Below are 15,969 nucleotides of genomic sequence, written 5' to 3'. Positions count from 1 at the left end.
ATGCCACTGTGAGTGAACTCCAAAAGCAGTCCATTTAAATGACTTGCACTCCAAAGTATACTCCAAAATCCTCACTGGTATTTATTGGAGGGGAGAGTTGGTTTATACTGAGTGCACATTCCTACTTATGACAAAAGCAGTCTATTTAAATATCTGAGAGTTCACTCCAACATCCTTATTGGTATTTATTGGATATTTTTTTGGTTTGGTTTATACTGAGTGCACATCCCTACTTATGACAGTTCTATGTAGTAGGCTGTATCATTGTACCCATATTTCAGATGTGGGCATGCTGCTGCTGAGTGAGCATGGCTTGCTAAGGCTATCCTGCCTGGAAAAGACTGTGGTTTTGTTGAAAAATATTGAGATATTTTGAAAGAGAATTCTGTGCCTGTAGTCTGAATACTTACTCCACTTTCTCCTTTGGCTAAAATGTTGTGCTGGCTTTTGTAATAGTACAAAATAATAATGGCCAACTTTACCAAATCTGTTTGGCTAGGTACAGTGGTGGGACAGAAAGAATGCACATTCATAAGGAAAAGCAAAGCCTTTTTCAAAACCTCTTAACTCTTAAAGAAACTGTTGTCTTTCTCAGTCACTAGCAGAGTTGAACTTAGAAACTTGCATCTGGGTGCATATTGTTGTAAGCATATATAATGCAGTGGTAAGTGGGATTGCAAACTGCATTCTGACCTGTGTACATTCATTGGAACATACACCATATATACAGCTCTTTCCATTCCTAACTCATAGAGAGAGTCATACATGTGCACATCTGTAAGTTTGGTGGCTCTGTATATGTTCTATTGAATTTGGAGACAGAGATTATGCTTTAGTCATCCTGCACATTAATTGCAGACATCTAGAACTTCTGAAAAAGACTTAAGTCATGGTCTTAAGTACTGCATTATATCAGCTTCCAAGAATACGGTAGTTTGTGGTGCTTGTTAGATGAATTGGTATCTTTCTGGACTATTAGCTTAGAATTTTCTTGATCCCATGTGCATATAAACTCTGCCATGTTTTAGTAGCGTGAGTCCTGGAAACGGGTATATCTCCAGCCTTCAGCTCCTAGCTCTCAGTCAAATCTGTGTCCCTTCCAGCTGTAGGAAAAAGTGGACCTCCCAGCTCACTGGACAGAAGAGTTCAGTATTATATGTTGGAAACACACATTCAATTTGGAAATCAAAACAATGTTTACTAAAGAGATTTAAAAAAAAAAAAACAGCTCACAGAATTACATTGGCAAGGGAGGGAGTTGTGTTAGCTGTTACTAGATCATGGGCATTATGTTTCATGGCATTTTCACAGCCATGAACTCTTGTCTTACACTTTACCCCACTAGCACTCCAGTTCACATGGCAGAGCGGTATATTATTTCCTCCAAGTGAGGCCAGGCAGTGTATCAAGAGACCCATATGTACGTCCTGGATCTGTCCAGTCCTTTGTCATCCATCACATACACATCCTCTGCATGGAACATTTGATTTACACATAACGTTATATGTATGTTGGAAGGGGTGAGCCCCCATCAAGCAGACTGGAGCCTTGGCCTGGTTATTTAGACCAACTATTTTTTAAAATCTTTTTTTTTTCTCTACAGGGACTTTGAGGTAAGGTGTATGAATACTGTGCCATGAATAACAACTGTGGATGCTGGAAAGGCCTTGGTTCATTCTTTTTCTGTTATCCAGAGAACTGTGTACAACCAATGTTTCCTTTCCCTCCTATTGCCTGTCAGTATTTCCTTGTTGCACCATGGGCTGCTACTTAATCTCTGGGAAGCTTCATGGGCAACTTGAAAATAGTGTCCTAAGGGCTTGGTGGAATGGTGAAGAAAGACAAGTCAAAGCCACACAAGCAAGTGTCAAGGGCTTAGGGATTTGCAGCTTTCTGGCCTACTGTCCAGCAGTAGGTACCCCAGGCACTCTGAGGTAGCATGAAATGCTACACTCTTAACTGTAAATATGTATTTTAAAAGTAAAATGGTACTGTATTGATCTGTAACTCTAATATGGCTTCATTATTTTGTAGAGCAAAAAGAAATTTGAGAGAGAGTGCAGAGAAGCAGAGAAGGCTCAGCAGTGCTACGAGAGACTGGACAATGATACCAATGCAACTAAAGCGGATGTTGAGAAAGTAAGCAGTGTTATCAGTTTTGAACACCATCATTTTGGCTTAATACCTTTGGTCAAATGAGCTAATAAAAGGATTGATTGATTGAACACCATCATTCTGGTGGAATAATGTTATATTTTTAAAAGGCACATCGAATCAGTATTTTGGCCAACCTGAATTTACTGTTTACTAAATATCATCACGAGTAGCCATGAGCAAAAGGAAATTTTAGTAAAATCTTTTTTATGACACATAACAGTATTAATTCATATATTCTTTTCAGGAGTACATGCCATAGTTGTTCATTTTGTTGATCCCTGAGTATGACCCTGATAAGCCAGTGGAACTGTGCTCCCTTAATCAGGCAGTCTCTCTTACTGGCTCATCTGCTTTTATCCTAGATAACTGAATAGAAGTTTCAAATGATGCATTTTAAAGGCCTAGATTAAGAAAGGCAAAAAAGCCTCAAATAGTTACGAGACCTGTTTCCTTAGATTGTGTTAGAATGCCTAGCTAAAAAGCGAGATGCTTTACTTTTTCCTCTAAGTAGTTACAAACTAACATTGTGGAGGATATAAAAAATGGTTATGAATGTTCATAAACAGTAAAATATTCTATGACCCTGCAAAATCTAAGGAAAGAATACCCTAAAAATACTAAAACATTGCCAATGCTAACAAAAGAAATATTTTTGTGTGTAGTGAGCATGTTCCTAAGTAATATTGCATCTAAAATACCAATAAAACTTTTATTGTCTGTGTGTCTCTTGTCAGGCCAAGCAGCAGTTAAACCTGCGTACGCACATGGCTGATGAAAACAAAAATGAGTATGCTGCCCAGTTGCAAAATTTCAATGGTGAACAGCACAAGCATTTCTATATTGTCATTCCTCAGATTTACAAGGTAAGTGTTGTATTTTCTTTCTAAATAAAAGAAGTTTGGAGATAGCTTCAAGTATACCTCAGGTTTTTAAACCAGAAAATGGTCTGTCTTCAGTTGGACAAATAAGTATGCCATGACAACTGTTCCCTTTGGTTCAGCAGATTTATTTTGTTAACAGCAATTCTGAAAGCTGCATACCTGAACCCTTGCTTGGATCTCATTAAAAATCTCTGACCAAAGGGATTTTTGTCCATGGACTGGGGCTTTGTCACCTCCTGCTGAAGCCCAAAGTACCCCCCTCCCCCAATGCTGTTCCTGTGGGACAGAAGCTTTGGTACTAGATTGCTAGCAACCTGGATGCTTTTCTGACAAAAAATCTTGTCTCATACTATAATAGCAGAGTACTAAAGAAAGACCTGAATTTCTTGCTGAGGTTCAGTGCCAAGAATGTCACCATGATTGTTGATCAACATCTTTGTTGAGAGAGCTGTGTAAACAAAACACTTCCTTGTCATGTTCTCTAATACTCACAGGGAAATATTTTCAAAAATGAAAAATCCATTATTTGGATTTCTTGATACTCAAGGAATATGAATAAATTTTTCAAGAAAATATTTTTACAGGATAACTTCAGAAGCAGCAGCTGTTTGCTTTCCATACTACTAGAAAAATGAATTACCATTGATAATGGGTATTCAGAACAATATAAAACATTTACAACCACAATTTTTCTCATAGTGAAAAGAGAAATTAATACATGAAATAGTCAAGTTTTGTGGTACATTTGTACTGAATATCCGAACAGCAAGTGTGCCCTACATGATAAATTGTTAAAAATCATACAGTTTCCATTTCCGCCATTTCTTTGAAATGTATAAGGAAACAAATGGTATTACCATTTTGTTCCTATTAAAGAAGTAATTATTATCCTTTCCTAATTACAACTATTAGAGTAGTCCTCGAAACAGAAATAGGCTTTCAAATAATATTTATCTTTGTGTTGTTCGGGGAGAGAGGGTGTTCTCTTGATTAAAAGACTACAGGTTACGGTCCAGTTCCTTTAAAAGTATGAAGACTGTGTATTTATCAAATGGAACTTTCATATTCTTCCTTTCTTCTTTGAGCAGAACTAGTTCAGTTGTTTAAAAATGACTTGGAGTGCAGCACTATGATTAATATAAAACAGGAAACTACTGGATGTTAAGACAGGAGTTTCCTTCATTCTGTCTCTGTTTGGAAAAAGTGAGATTCTCATTCTTTTTGAGACGGAGGCTGATGCAGGCATCAAATGTAACCTGGATGAAGGGACTGGGATTGAACAGTAGAACTACACATGTCCCCTATGGCTGAGTCTGGAGTTGTAGTTGCTAACAGCCTTGCTGAACATGTCGAGGTTTAGTTAGTGGAATCTTAGTTTTCAAATGCAAGTTCCTGTCTCCTCTGTTTCCCCAACTTGATTAAATCTCATTGTCTGTTTTGGTGTTAAGTAATTTTATAAAAAGTAGGACTGGAGTCTACCTTGATAGGGTCAGATGACAGGGTTGGTTACTTTTGTTTGGGTTGTTTTAATGCAATGGTGAAGCTGTGGTTTGGAAAAGCCATCCATTAGCAATAATTGTCTTAGATGTTTCCAAGTAAGTAGCCTTGTTGGTCTGAAGTAGTAGAACAAAATAGGAGTTGATTGCACCTTTGAGACCAACTTTGTTTTATTAAGAACGTAAGCTTTCGCGTGCATGCACACTTCTTCAGATGAGGAATGAGGTCCAGTAAGCAGAGCCACATATAGCTGGTGGGGTTTGGAATAGTGCTACAAAGTTAAAACCCAATAGCAGAATAGTAAAATTCAGAAAATCTTTGATCTGGGTTGCATCAGCGTGGGAAACCATAAAACGGTAACATGTCAGACTGTGAGAATGCCTGTTAATTATTCTATTTCTAATAAACCTGGGTCAAAAAGAAGGCATTTCTTTCCCAGAAGTTTTTCCTGTCCAACTAATTTACCTTTTAACATGTAACATAAATATATACATCATTCTAGTTTGCCATTAGGAAAAAATAAAATTAAAATATAGTGGAAGATGGGTTTAGTATATGTAATGAGATAAACAGCCAATACCCCTTGTTTGAGTATGTAAGTACAAAAGCATTATTCTGATACACTATTCTAAAAGAGAAATACATAGGAATACTGTGGATATATCGCCATACTTGGTGAAAGTGGGTTTAGCATATGTAGTGAGATAAAAAAACAAAACAACATCTCTGTTCAGTCCTGGGGAGGTGTTTGTTCCAAGTTTCATAATAGTTTGTAATTCAGCAGTTCCCCTCTCCATTCTGTTCTGAGAGTGGGTTTAACATCTGTAATGAGATAAAAAACCAATATCCCTGTTCAGTCCTGAAGAGGTGCTTGTTCCAAGTTTCATAATAATTTGTAATTCAGCAGTGTCTCTCTCCATTCTGTTCTTGAAGTTCCTTTGCAGTAAAACAGCTACTTTGAGGTCACCCATTGAATACTTTGGAAGGTTAAAGTGTTCCCCCACAGGTTTCTCAGTTCTGTAATTCCTGATGTCAGATTTGTGTTCATTTATCCCTTGGTGGAGGGTTTGTCCTGTTTGCCCTATGTAGAGAACTGAAGGGCATTGTTGTCATTTAATGGCATATATAATGTTGGAAGATGAGCAAGTGAATGAGCCTGAGACGGTGTAAGTTAATGCTGTTAGGTCCAGTGATTGTGTTGTCTGGGTGTATGTGGCAGCAAAGTTGGCACTTGGGTTTATTGCAAGCTCTGGTACCAGTGTCCATGCTCAGATGAAATGTTGTATTGTTGTGGGTGAGGAGTTGTTTGAAATTAGGGGGCTGTCTGTGTGCAAGAAAAGGTTTACCCCCCAGTACTTTTGAAAGAGAGCTGTCACTATTCAATAGCGGTTGTAAGTTGTTGCTGATACGTTGAACTGTTTTCAGTTGAGAGTTGTGTGTGACCACTAGTGGTGTTCTGTTATTGTCTTTTTTGGGTTTGTCTTGTAACAGGTTTTCTCTGGGTATCATTCTGGCTTTGTTAATCTGTTTCCTGATTTCATCAGGTGGGTACTTTAGTTCCAAAAAAGTTTGTTGTAGATCCCTCTTAAACTTCAGTTAATTTTATGTCTATACCAAGCTTGTCTTGTCTTGGTGAAAATGTTTTAACATCAGTTAACTTGTCTAGCTTTATATACACTGGTTATGACTCTTTAGCTGTTAAGTTGTCATACCACTTTATTTATTTACTTCATTTCTAAACCATTTTCTTACTGAGATTCCAGGTGGATTACAACAAAGAACAGTATAATACACGCATCCCATAAAATTAGGGAACATTGTACTTAAACATACAGTATAAAACAGACAGTAAAACAGGAATTACGGGATTGTAGAACCATGCAGTGAAACACTATCTGGCATGTATTCAACAGTGTAATAAAGTTGGATTTTTTAAAAATTAGGACTAATGAAATAGACACAGTGCATATGCAATTTATCCATTGCAATTTTCTAGATTTTATTTGTTAATAGTACTGCACAAAGTCAATAAACAAAACTGAAGTTGAAAGTAGGGACAGAGGTGTGGCCCAATGTATATGGACTGTCTACCTCCAAAGAGTAACAAACTGTAAAGGGTGCTCAGGTGTTCTTCCTTGACATTGTAGCATCTTCAAGAAATGGATGAACGAAGAACCATCAAACTCAGTGAATGTTATAAAGGATTTGCTGATTCTGAACGCAAAGTTATTCCTATCATCTCAAAGTGTTTAGATGGAATGATTTCTGCAGCAAAATCTGTTGATGAACGCAGGGTAAGTAGCACTGGAACTGTATGGTTGTCACATCAATGTTAAGCATGTTTAGCTCATGTTAACTAATAACGATCACATATGGCCACATTAGGAACTAACACAATCATCACATTTTCATAATTTGTAACCCATCAAGCTGAAAGGGACACACCAGCCTTGTATTGTGACCCCCTTCTCTTTTTGTTCTGGGCTGGGCCTAGCCAGGCTGTACAAACAGGAGGTTGATTTAGTCCTTCTTGGGTTGGGGGAGTTCAGCTTGGGAAGTCATAAATTTTGCACTGGATGTAGGCAGATTAAATATTTTGGTGGTGGTTGCAGAGATCACTGTTTTACCGTTTTCTCTCTTTAGGCTAATTCATAGTGTACATAATACCTGCATAATAGATTCCGATTACAATGTTTGCCCAGAAGAAATGTCTTGTATAGGTGCTAGTTCTTTAGATGGTGCTGTTGTTATAGTGCATCCTCTTAAACTAGTTAGCATTTTATTGAGGGATTTGTGTTACTGATTGGAACTATGAACCATTTCAGAGTTTTATATTTAATTACCGTATTTTTCGGACCATAAGACGCACCCCCCCCCCAAAAAAAAGTGGGGGGAAAGTGTGTGCGTCTTATGGAGCAAAGGTACCTTCCTCGGAGGGGGGTGGCGATCCGTTGCCTTCGCCTCTGATCCCAGCGCTTCCCCCACGCCTGCCTGCCTGGCTCCAGCTTCTTTCAGCAAGCGCTGGGATCGCTCCACGCTGCCCCCTCCGCAAACCCAGCGCTTCGCGAGCACCGGCTGCGGAGGGGGCAGCGTGCTTCCTCCGTGCCTGCCTGCCTGGCTCCAGCTCTGATGCTTAAAGCAAGCGCTGGGATCGCTCCCTCTGCCCTCCGATCCCAGCGCTTGCTTTAAGCATCAGAGCTGAAGCCAGGCAGACAGGCACGGAGGAAGCATGCTGCCCTCTTTGCAGCCGGCGCTCGCAAAGTACTGGGTTTGTGGTGGGGGCAGCGTGGAGCGATCCCAGCGCTTGCTGAAAGAAGCTGGAGCCAGGCAGGCGCGGGGGAAGCGCCAGGATCGGAGGCGGAGGCAGCAGATCGCCTCCCAGGAGGAAGGTGCGTCCTATGGACCGGAGCGCCTTATAGTCCGAAAAATACGGCACTTTACTCATTTTTATGTTGAATTGAATCTAAAGCATTGCCAGTGAAGCAACACTGGCAGAGCAGAATGTTGCTCCCTCCTTCCTCTTGCTGCAGTCCACTGACCCTCCCTTGAATTCTGCTTCCACTGTGAAGGCATCCTGAGGAGCAGTGTGGGAGCTAAGTGGAGATCAGCAATGGGGAGGGGAAATTAGTGAAAACTGTCCTCCCTCCTCTGTCAATAGGAGCACCATTCTGCTGGCATAACTGCACCTTAGGATCCAACCTGTTGTTTTCCTTTATCCATTAAACGTATGTAAACAAAATACAAATGGTTACAAAATATGCATTACGGTGTGTGTGTTTGAAAGCTGAAACCACGCAAAGTAATTCATTAAATAAGTGTACACATTCCTACCTGTCTCTGTTTAGTGTTGATAGGATTGTCAGAGTTTCTTCAAGGCAGAGTAGGCTGTTGAAGAGAAGGGTGATAAACACACTGACAGAGAAGGTTGTTGTTCAAGAGGATATGTTAACGGTGCTGTCCTAAGCAGAATTACACTAGTTAACCAGTGAATTTTGCACAGTGTTATTGTGTTGCACTGTTAGAATTCTGGATTCCTTGTTTTGAACTTCTCAATAGTGTAGGGGTGACTTCAGTTGTGATGGTATTGTACAGGGAACATTTAGCACTAATGCCTCATGCTTTCTGTTCATCTCCACATCTGTCTCTTCTAAACCAGAACATTTGCATTTTCAGAGTCTGATAAATGCGAAGTTGTATGCAGTTTGGGAGTTCACACATTTGTTGGGTGGAGATGGGGATGTGGTAGAACAGGACCCACAGGCTATTTCTAGTTTCTTTCTTTTTGCAGCCTCGTCATATCTGAATTGCTTTAGATGCTGGTGCAAAACAAAGACCCAGAAAACTGTTTCTGTAAACTGGATTCAGTGTATTCTGGAATAGTAATGATTTCTGGAAGTCTCTTTTTAGCTATGCATGTTACATCTGTTGTATTGTTAAATAGTCCTTCAATTAAGCCATTAGCGTTTAGTATAATCATTTTATAAACTTTGTATCTCTTCCATCAAGGACTCTCAAATCGTAATAGACTCCTTCAAGTCTGGTTTTGAACCTCCTGGAGATTTTCCCTTTGAAGATTACAGTCAGCACATTTACAGGACTGTTTCTGATGGAACAATCAGTACACCAAAGCAGGAAGGGATGAAAATCGATGCAAAAACCACTGTTGGCAAAGCAAAGGGCAAACTGTGGCTTTTTGGAAAGAAACCAAAGGTAAAAAAAAAAATTGCATACACATTTGTACACTAGGTTTATAATAATGTGGCTAGAGGATCAAATGACTTCTGTTTGAATCAAAATAACATTTCATCCTACATCTTTATATCTAATTATCAAGTGTTGCCCCATCTGTGTATTTCTAAATTAGTGGATCAGGGCCACACTTACTCAAAACAGGTCTTTCTTCAAACTTGGGGGAATCTGCTATATTTGCATAAAACTCTCACATCCTAAAAAATACATTGGGGTTTTAAATCTCCCCCCCCCCCTTAAAAAAAAAAAAAGCTGGCCATGACATAGCCGGGTGGCATCAGCAGTGATGGTGGGGGCGGGGGTGGAATTCTAGCAGGAGCTTCTTTGCATATTAGGCCACACACCCCTGATTTAGCCAGTCATCCAAGAGCTTATAGAAAAGAGCCTTTTAAGCTCTTGGAGGATTGGCTACATCAGGGGTGTGTGGCCTAATATGCAAAGGAGCTCCTGCTAGAATTCCACCCCTGGGTGGGGGGGATGGTATCTGGGAGCCATGCCAGTCTGGCAGCAGCGATGGTGGAGGAAAGGGATTCCCCTCTCCATGAATATCGAGGATCCCCAACTTGTATTTCTAGAATGCTCATCATATATCATTCATACTGGCAGAAGTGTCAGTTTAGAACCAGAAATGGTTTATGACCCACAGCCCCTATTACTCTTGGTAGTGCAGCAGCCAAGCCCTCAAGTATATTTGGGCAAAAGAGTACTCCCTAGCTCTTGTAGGATGCACCATATACTAGCCTATCATCCATTAATGCCTGGGTTTTCTGAATCTTGGTTACCAAGGCTTAGAGCTGAAGGGCTCAGGTCAGCGGGAGCAATGTTGCTTTGTGAATTGCATTCTTGGTTTTATGTGGTTGGCGCTGTACTGTGGATGTGGTTGCTTCAGCCCTTTTACATGTTGGTGGAATTCTAGTTCCATTAGGGAGATGCTCTGTCTATATCGATTGTTAATAATTCTGTTGAAAAATGCTTTCTGAAGTTGTATAAAGAGATCTGAATAGTTAAAGGGAAACTAATGCTAAATGTCTTGGGAAGTTTGAAAGCACCATGGTATGAAGGCTAAGTTGCAGTAGGGGCTACAAATTCTTTAATCATTATAAATTCATGTATAAATTTATATCAGAATGTCTGAATGCCTTAGATACAGGAACAAACAACCTATGCATAATATTCCTTTAATTTTCCTGGCGATCTAGCACTGGAGAGGGAGAATGTGGAAGGATTTCTAGCATTAAAACAGTTTTTTAAAAATTATGGTTAGTTTTCTTTTTTTTCTTTTTTTTTTTGAAATGTGGATATATAGATAAATCATAGCTCTACAGAAAACCAAAGCCTGCTGTATTCTCTTTTATGTTGATTATTATTCAACATTGAATGCTAGTTATTCCATTGCATTGCTTTTTCTGTTACATTTGTTATAACTTTTGAGTATTTCTAATTCTTAGCATTATAACCAGAGTCTTTCTCTGGTAAAAATTATATTGAAATTTAAGTTTAATTATGTTTCTGTGTTGAAAGGAAAAGACAGAATTTTCAGATCACTTTGAATGTTTGCCTTATCTGTTCCTTTCTTTATTTCTGTATCAGCCACAATCCCCACCCCTTACCCCTACTAGTTTATACACGTGCAGTACTTCTAATGGTTCCCAGTATCCCATATTCTCCATTGAACAAGTGCATTATTGCATGAGTGAAATAAAAACAGGGAAGCCCAGAATTTCTTCTTTCAGGAGCCTCAAAAGAGGGGTAAGTTTTGTCATGGGTCATAGGTGCATGATGGCTCTATGAACAGTGTGCTTGTGGTGTGGCTTTTTGAAAATATTCTCCACTCATTATAAGGCTTCTGGCTAGCTGTGATCTGATTAGAGGTCATTGTGTTTAGTTGTCTGCTGTGTAATAGTTGTCCTCAGCCTAACAGGTTCATTGAAAACATCTGCCTCTAAGAAGGAAGTGTTATAAAGAAGGTTCTGGGTATATGTTTTCAAAGTTTCCTGATTCACAACCATATGTGTGCTTAACCAGTCATTTTTCTTAGGCAAAGTTTCTTAGGTAAGGTGTATAGCAGAGAGAAGGTTACTGTAAGAAACAAGTACTTTGCTTATTTCTAGCTAAGGAGTGTAGATTTTCCTCATGCTTCAGGCTTTTAAAAATTTCACTCTGACAGCCTCCAACATATTTTTTTCTGATATGAATACTAAATTATTGTGGGAAAGGCATCTTATTTATTTTTTGTTTATCATGCCATTGTCCTGCCCTTCCCCATGATCTCATGGTTGTCATCTATCTTCCTGTCCACCACTGTCTTTAATCTTCCTAACAATCTTGTGAGATAGGTTAGGCTGAGAGATACTGACTCATTCAAAGATCACCCAACAAGCTTTGCGACTGATTAGTAGCTTAAACCCTTCCTGATCTCAAGTCCAACACTAATCACTGCACCGCACTGGTGGGTTAGAGAGCTAGATTATGCTTTGGGAAACTCTGGTTCAAATCTCCATGGAAGTTTGCAGGGTGACCTTGGACTAGTCACATGTTCTTAGTTTAATGCAGTAAATACAGAATCATACTTCTGACTCTGACCTTTTCAGCATTGTTCCCCTCTATTTTCAATCCTGTGAGGTAGGTTAGGTTGAGTGTGAAAGACTGGCCTGAGGTCACCCAGCAGACTTCCATCATAAAGTGGGAATTTGCACCTTGGTCCCCCAGAGCCTCATCCAGCTCTTTGTGCAGTACACCACACTGACTATTGGATATATGTACCTAAGTGAAAGACATTTTGCTCTTTCACTTGCTTAAACGTCTGTTCTTCTCTGGCCATAGTATTGTTATTCATTCCATTGTGTGCAGTGGGATTTGGACAAAAGCCAAAGTCAAAAGGTTATTTTGATCTCCCTTTAACTGCCCTCTGGTGGCCACTAGGTTTCAGCTTTCACCCAGCAATAGATTGCACATGCTGTGACACTGCCCTATTATCAGAGGATGTGTGTGTTTTTAAGGTAATGTTGTAAATTGTTTGCATCCCTATTGTTATTTAGATGTACACATTAAGCCACTTTCTGTGAGTTTTAATAAGCTCACGGACAAGGTATTGTACTAGCCCATACTTAAATAGCCATTTTCTGGGAAGCAGTTTTAGAATAACTCTTGCCTTCCTCCAGACTAACAAATAGTATATGAGTCTCTAAAACAACATTTCTTTCTTGTAATATATTATGATTTTTAATGCAGTGTACTCTGTAATGGTTAATTTATTTTAGCTTCCTGAAGGTTTTTTGTTTTTTAAAGCTATTTGGTAAACTGCATTTCATAAATTATGGATTAGTACTAAATGCCACTTTCTGAGATAAATCAAGGAAGTGCACTTACTAATTCTTAATGGCATATTCTGCAAATGGGATTTGTTCTGGGGACAACATTTTTGAGTGCCTAGCGCCACTCATGTCACTGATGCTGAGTGCTTTTACGCCCTTTAGCCTGTGAAGTATATTCTTATTTGTGAGGATAAAATACTGATGGTACTAATAACCAAGTTTAACTTTATCTTCCAGATTGCTTTCTTTCTTTTTTTTTAGAAACCAAACCTAAACCCAACCTAATACTGTGTATTGACTGTAGTTGTGCTCTGTTGATTTAAAAAAAGCAGATCAGAGTCCACAAAGATATAATAAGCAATTCCAGTTAATGATTACCGGAGTTCCCAGGTTTCATTGCTGTTTCTTTTTTACTTTACGTTCCTTTTAACTTGTCTTTTTTCAGTTAGGTAATTTTTCAGTAATTTCTGTATACTGAATCTGAACTATAAGGAGCCCTAATTCTGCAATTAAGATACATTATAAAAATTAAACCTTATTGTCTATGTTTACTTAATTGTTAAAGCTTTGTTCTTCTACAGTTTAAGTTTTTAAATAACGTGGATTTTATTGTAAGCGTTAGCAAAGCCACTCTTCTTCAGAAAGGGAGGAAGGTGATAATAAGGAAGATGTTTCCATTATTTCTTTTACATCCATGAAGACTATAACTGGGACAAAAAAAATCCCCAGTAACAAAATCTGTTCTTTTTTATTTCCATAAGTAATTTACCAATCATTCTTCCTCTCTTCCAGCTGTTTTTCATGGAGAATTTAGTCTATAGCTATAGAAAATGTAGAGTAGTTCTGATTTGAAAGGAATACTTTTGTTGATCATTCTTGAAAACAAGGTTCAGTTAATTTGATAAATTATGATTAGAATTCTCCTGCTCCAACACTAGCCTTTCATATAACCTTTGAAAGAGGCTGCAAAATGTTGATTTGGTTTAACAAGAAATTTGAATCCAGAGATTGTTTTGTGAGGCACACTATGTATCTATCACAATTTTATCCTGTTCTTCTTCTAGGTAGCTCTAAAGTGTGTATCTTCCTCCCTTGTAGACTCACAACAGCCCTACAAAGGAGGCTAGTTTGAGAGAAACACTGATCCAGGGTCATCCAGTAAGTTTTATGGCTGAGTGGGATTTGAACCTGGGTCTCCCCAGTCCTGATCAGACACTCTAATTTCTACACTGGACTAGCTCTCCAAACATCACTGGTAGTATTTTTCAGTAGTTCCCTAAGCAGAATCCCCAGTTCAAAATTTGATGTGAGTGCAATTGAAAGGAAAGCTTTGATTTGAAAAAACAATGGTATTTAATGTCACTGTGATTGTTAGTGACATGTATGCCCACTCTTCAGAAGTTTGAAAAATTGTCGCTATATAACTCTGGATCATCTTTGGTAACATGCACATTTTATAAGCAACCCTTCCTGTTTAGTACATATGATAAGTAGATTGAATTGTTTGTGTCACATGGCTCCAGTTCACACAAGGAACTCATATACATGGGGCCATCCTGTTAATTTTTTTATAGTAGAGAACAGCGTAATGGTCTGTTCTTATCACAAGATGTGGAGTATTGCAGACAGTATATTTCCTCTTCACAAAGTATCACTAAAGACAGTGTTACTCAAGAGCATAACCCTTGAACTATTCTTCATCTATCAGGAGCACATCCAGCAGCAGCTGTGTATGACTAAAAACAAATGAAATCTTCAGGGGCATCTAGCCTGTTGTTGACACCACCCATCCATATGTAATAATAAGTACAGCTATGTGTTTGCTTTTGAAAATGCCGAAGAATAGGGAGAGACAAACCCTAGCAGATGTCGTTTGGTAGAAATCAAGAGGCAGTGTGACCTAGTAATCCAGCCACATAAGATGAATAAACATTACTCTTGCCTTTTCATTGCTGTTATTTTCATGTTTAAATGCTTTAACTGTTACAACATTCAGGCTGTATTCGGACATCACATTTGTGAGGAGAATCAGCAGGAAATCTTTGGGTTGTGGATTCCCCTAGCTCCACTTTCATGCTGAGACTGAAGGCTTCCTGATTTAGAACTAATCACATTTTGTCATGAGGTTTGAATCTGATACTTTTACAAATTACTGCTTCTTGTCTTAGATCCATTACTTAATACTTGTCTAGAATCCTTATGCAGGCAAGAAATAAACCACAATTTGTTAAAGGCATTTCAAAGTCATGGCACATTGTCTTTTTTGTCATTAGCTCTAAATGTGGAAGTCTTCCATTTTGGCACAGCTCAGACAGAGGAGAGAGCATACAAACCTGTGGACTATATTTTGTTCTCATTGTGAACAAAATGTGGCTGGTTTGTCTGAATGTATGCTTAGCATGTTTAGTATGGCAGTGAGACAAAAGAGCTGGTTAAACACTTGTCCCTACAGTAACCTTCTACATTTGGTGGGGCTTAGAAATGTGCTTACCTGCTTGATGTATGACAGGTATGGTGCAAAGGCTTGTTATGTCCAAATGAGTGAAATCTGCCCAATTTCCATGGTCCTTCTCTTTTTTTGTGGGGGAGAAAGGCTTTCAAAATCACATATACATCTGCACACATGAACAGTCTGAATAACTAATGGTGGGCAGGTGCTTTTCTGGGACCTGTTTACTGCCAGATCCACTGTGTGAACCTTCCCTTAAGCCAGAGATTCCACTGTAGGTCTATAAATCATAATGTTGGCAGTTTGCAGAAACACTTTGGGCATGTGTACAGTGGTTTGTGTGTGTACAGCAGTGTTTTTGAGAATTGATGGAACAGCAATCCCACAAACTGCACAGCAAACTGTTTTTGAAACTGTTGCCAAAAGCCCTGATTGTGCCCATGGAATGATTCATGCACCTGAACATGTGAAGCCACCTTATACTGAATCAGACTTTTTGGTCCATGTTTGCTCAGACTGGCATCAGGTCTCAGGTTGTCTAAGTCTTTCATATCATCTACTATCTGATCCTTTTTAAATCGGAGATGCCAGAGATTGAACCTGGATCTTCTGCATGCCAAACAGATGCTCTACCACTAAGCCACAGCCTCCCTTAACTGATGCGGCAATTTTGCCAGATAAATCATTTCAGGAATGATTGTTAGGATATAAAGTAACCTTCGTCAGGCTTTTCTTTATGTCCTTGGGTACCAGTTCTCAAGAGCTGCATTTGCATCTTCCTACACTGTTGTTACAACTGACCTTCAACAATGTCATAAGGTCCTATTTTGTGGTGCAGGATATGCCTGCATAAATATGTAATTGACAGGATTGAGTTTTTAGTCTTAATTTTCCAAACAGCTATTTCAGGTTATGCTCAAAG

General features: G+C 39.0%; 1 protein-coding gene across 5 annotated transcripts in view; it reads left to right on the top strand.

Annotated features, from left to right (window-relative positions):
- Positions 1-15,969, top strand: part of FNBP1L (formin binding protein 1 like) — an 85,195-nt gene that overhangs the window by 53,476 nt on the left and 15,750 nt on the right. For 3 of the 5 annotated variants that reach the window (XM_060232244.1, XM_060232243.1, XM_060232245.1), the window contains 5 exons: positions 2,035-2,139; positions 2,892-3,020; positions 6,683-6,829; positions 9,042-9,245; positions 10,875-11,033. In XM_060232244.1, coding sequence (XP_060088227.1) covers positions 2,035-2,139; positions 2,892-3,020; positions 6,683-6,829; positions 9,042-9,245; positions 10,875-11,033 — 744 coding nt within the window. The remainder of the gene's footprint in view (positions 1-2,034; positions 2,140-2,891; positions 3,021-6,682; positions 6,830-9,041; positions 9,246-10,874; positions 11,034-15,969) is intronic. The other 2 variants (XM_060232247.1, XM_060232246.1) reach the window with 1 other exon arrangement.

This window comes from Heteronotia binoei, chromosome 2 (genome assembly GCF_032191835.1).
Source record: "Heteronotia binoei isolate CCM8104 ecotype False Entrance Well chromosome 2, APGP_CSIRO_Hbin_v1, whole genome shotgun sequence".
Taxonomy (NCBI): domain Eukaryota; kingdom Metazoa; phylum Chordata; class Lepidosauria; order Squamata; family Gekkonidae; genus Heteronotia; species Heteronotia binoei.
Note: the sequence above shows the minus strand (reverse complement) of the source record. Positions and strands in the feature narration are given on the sequence as shown.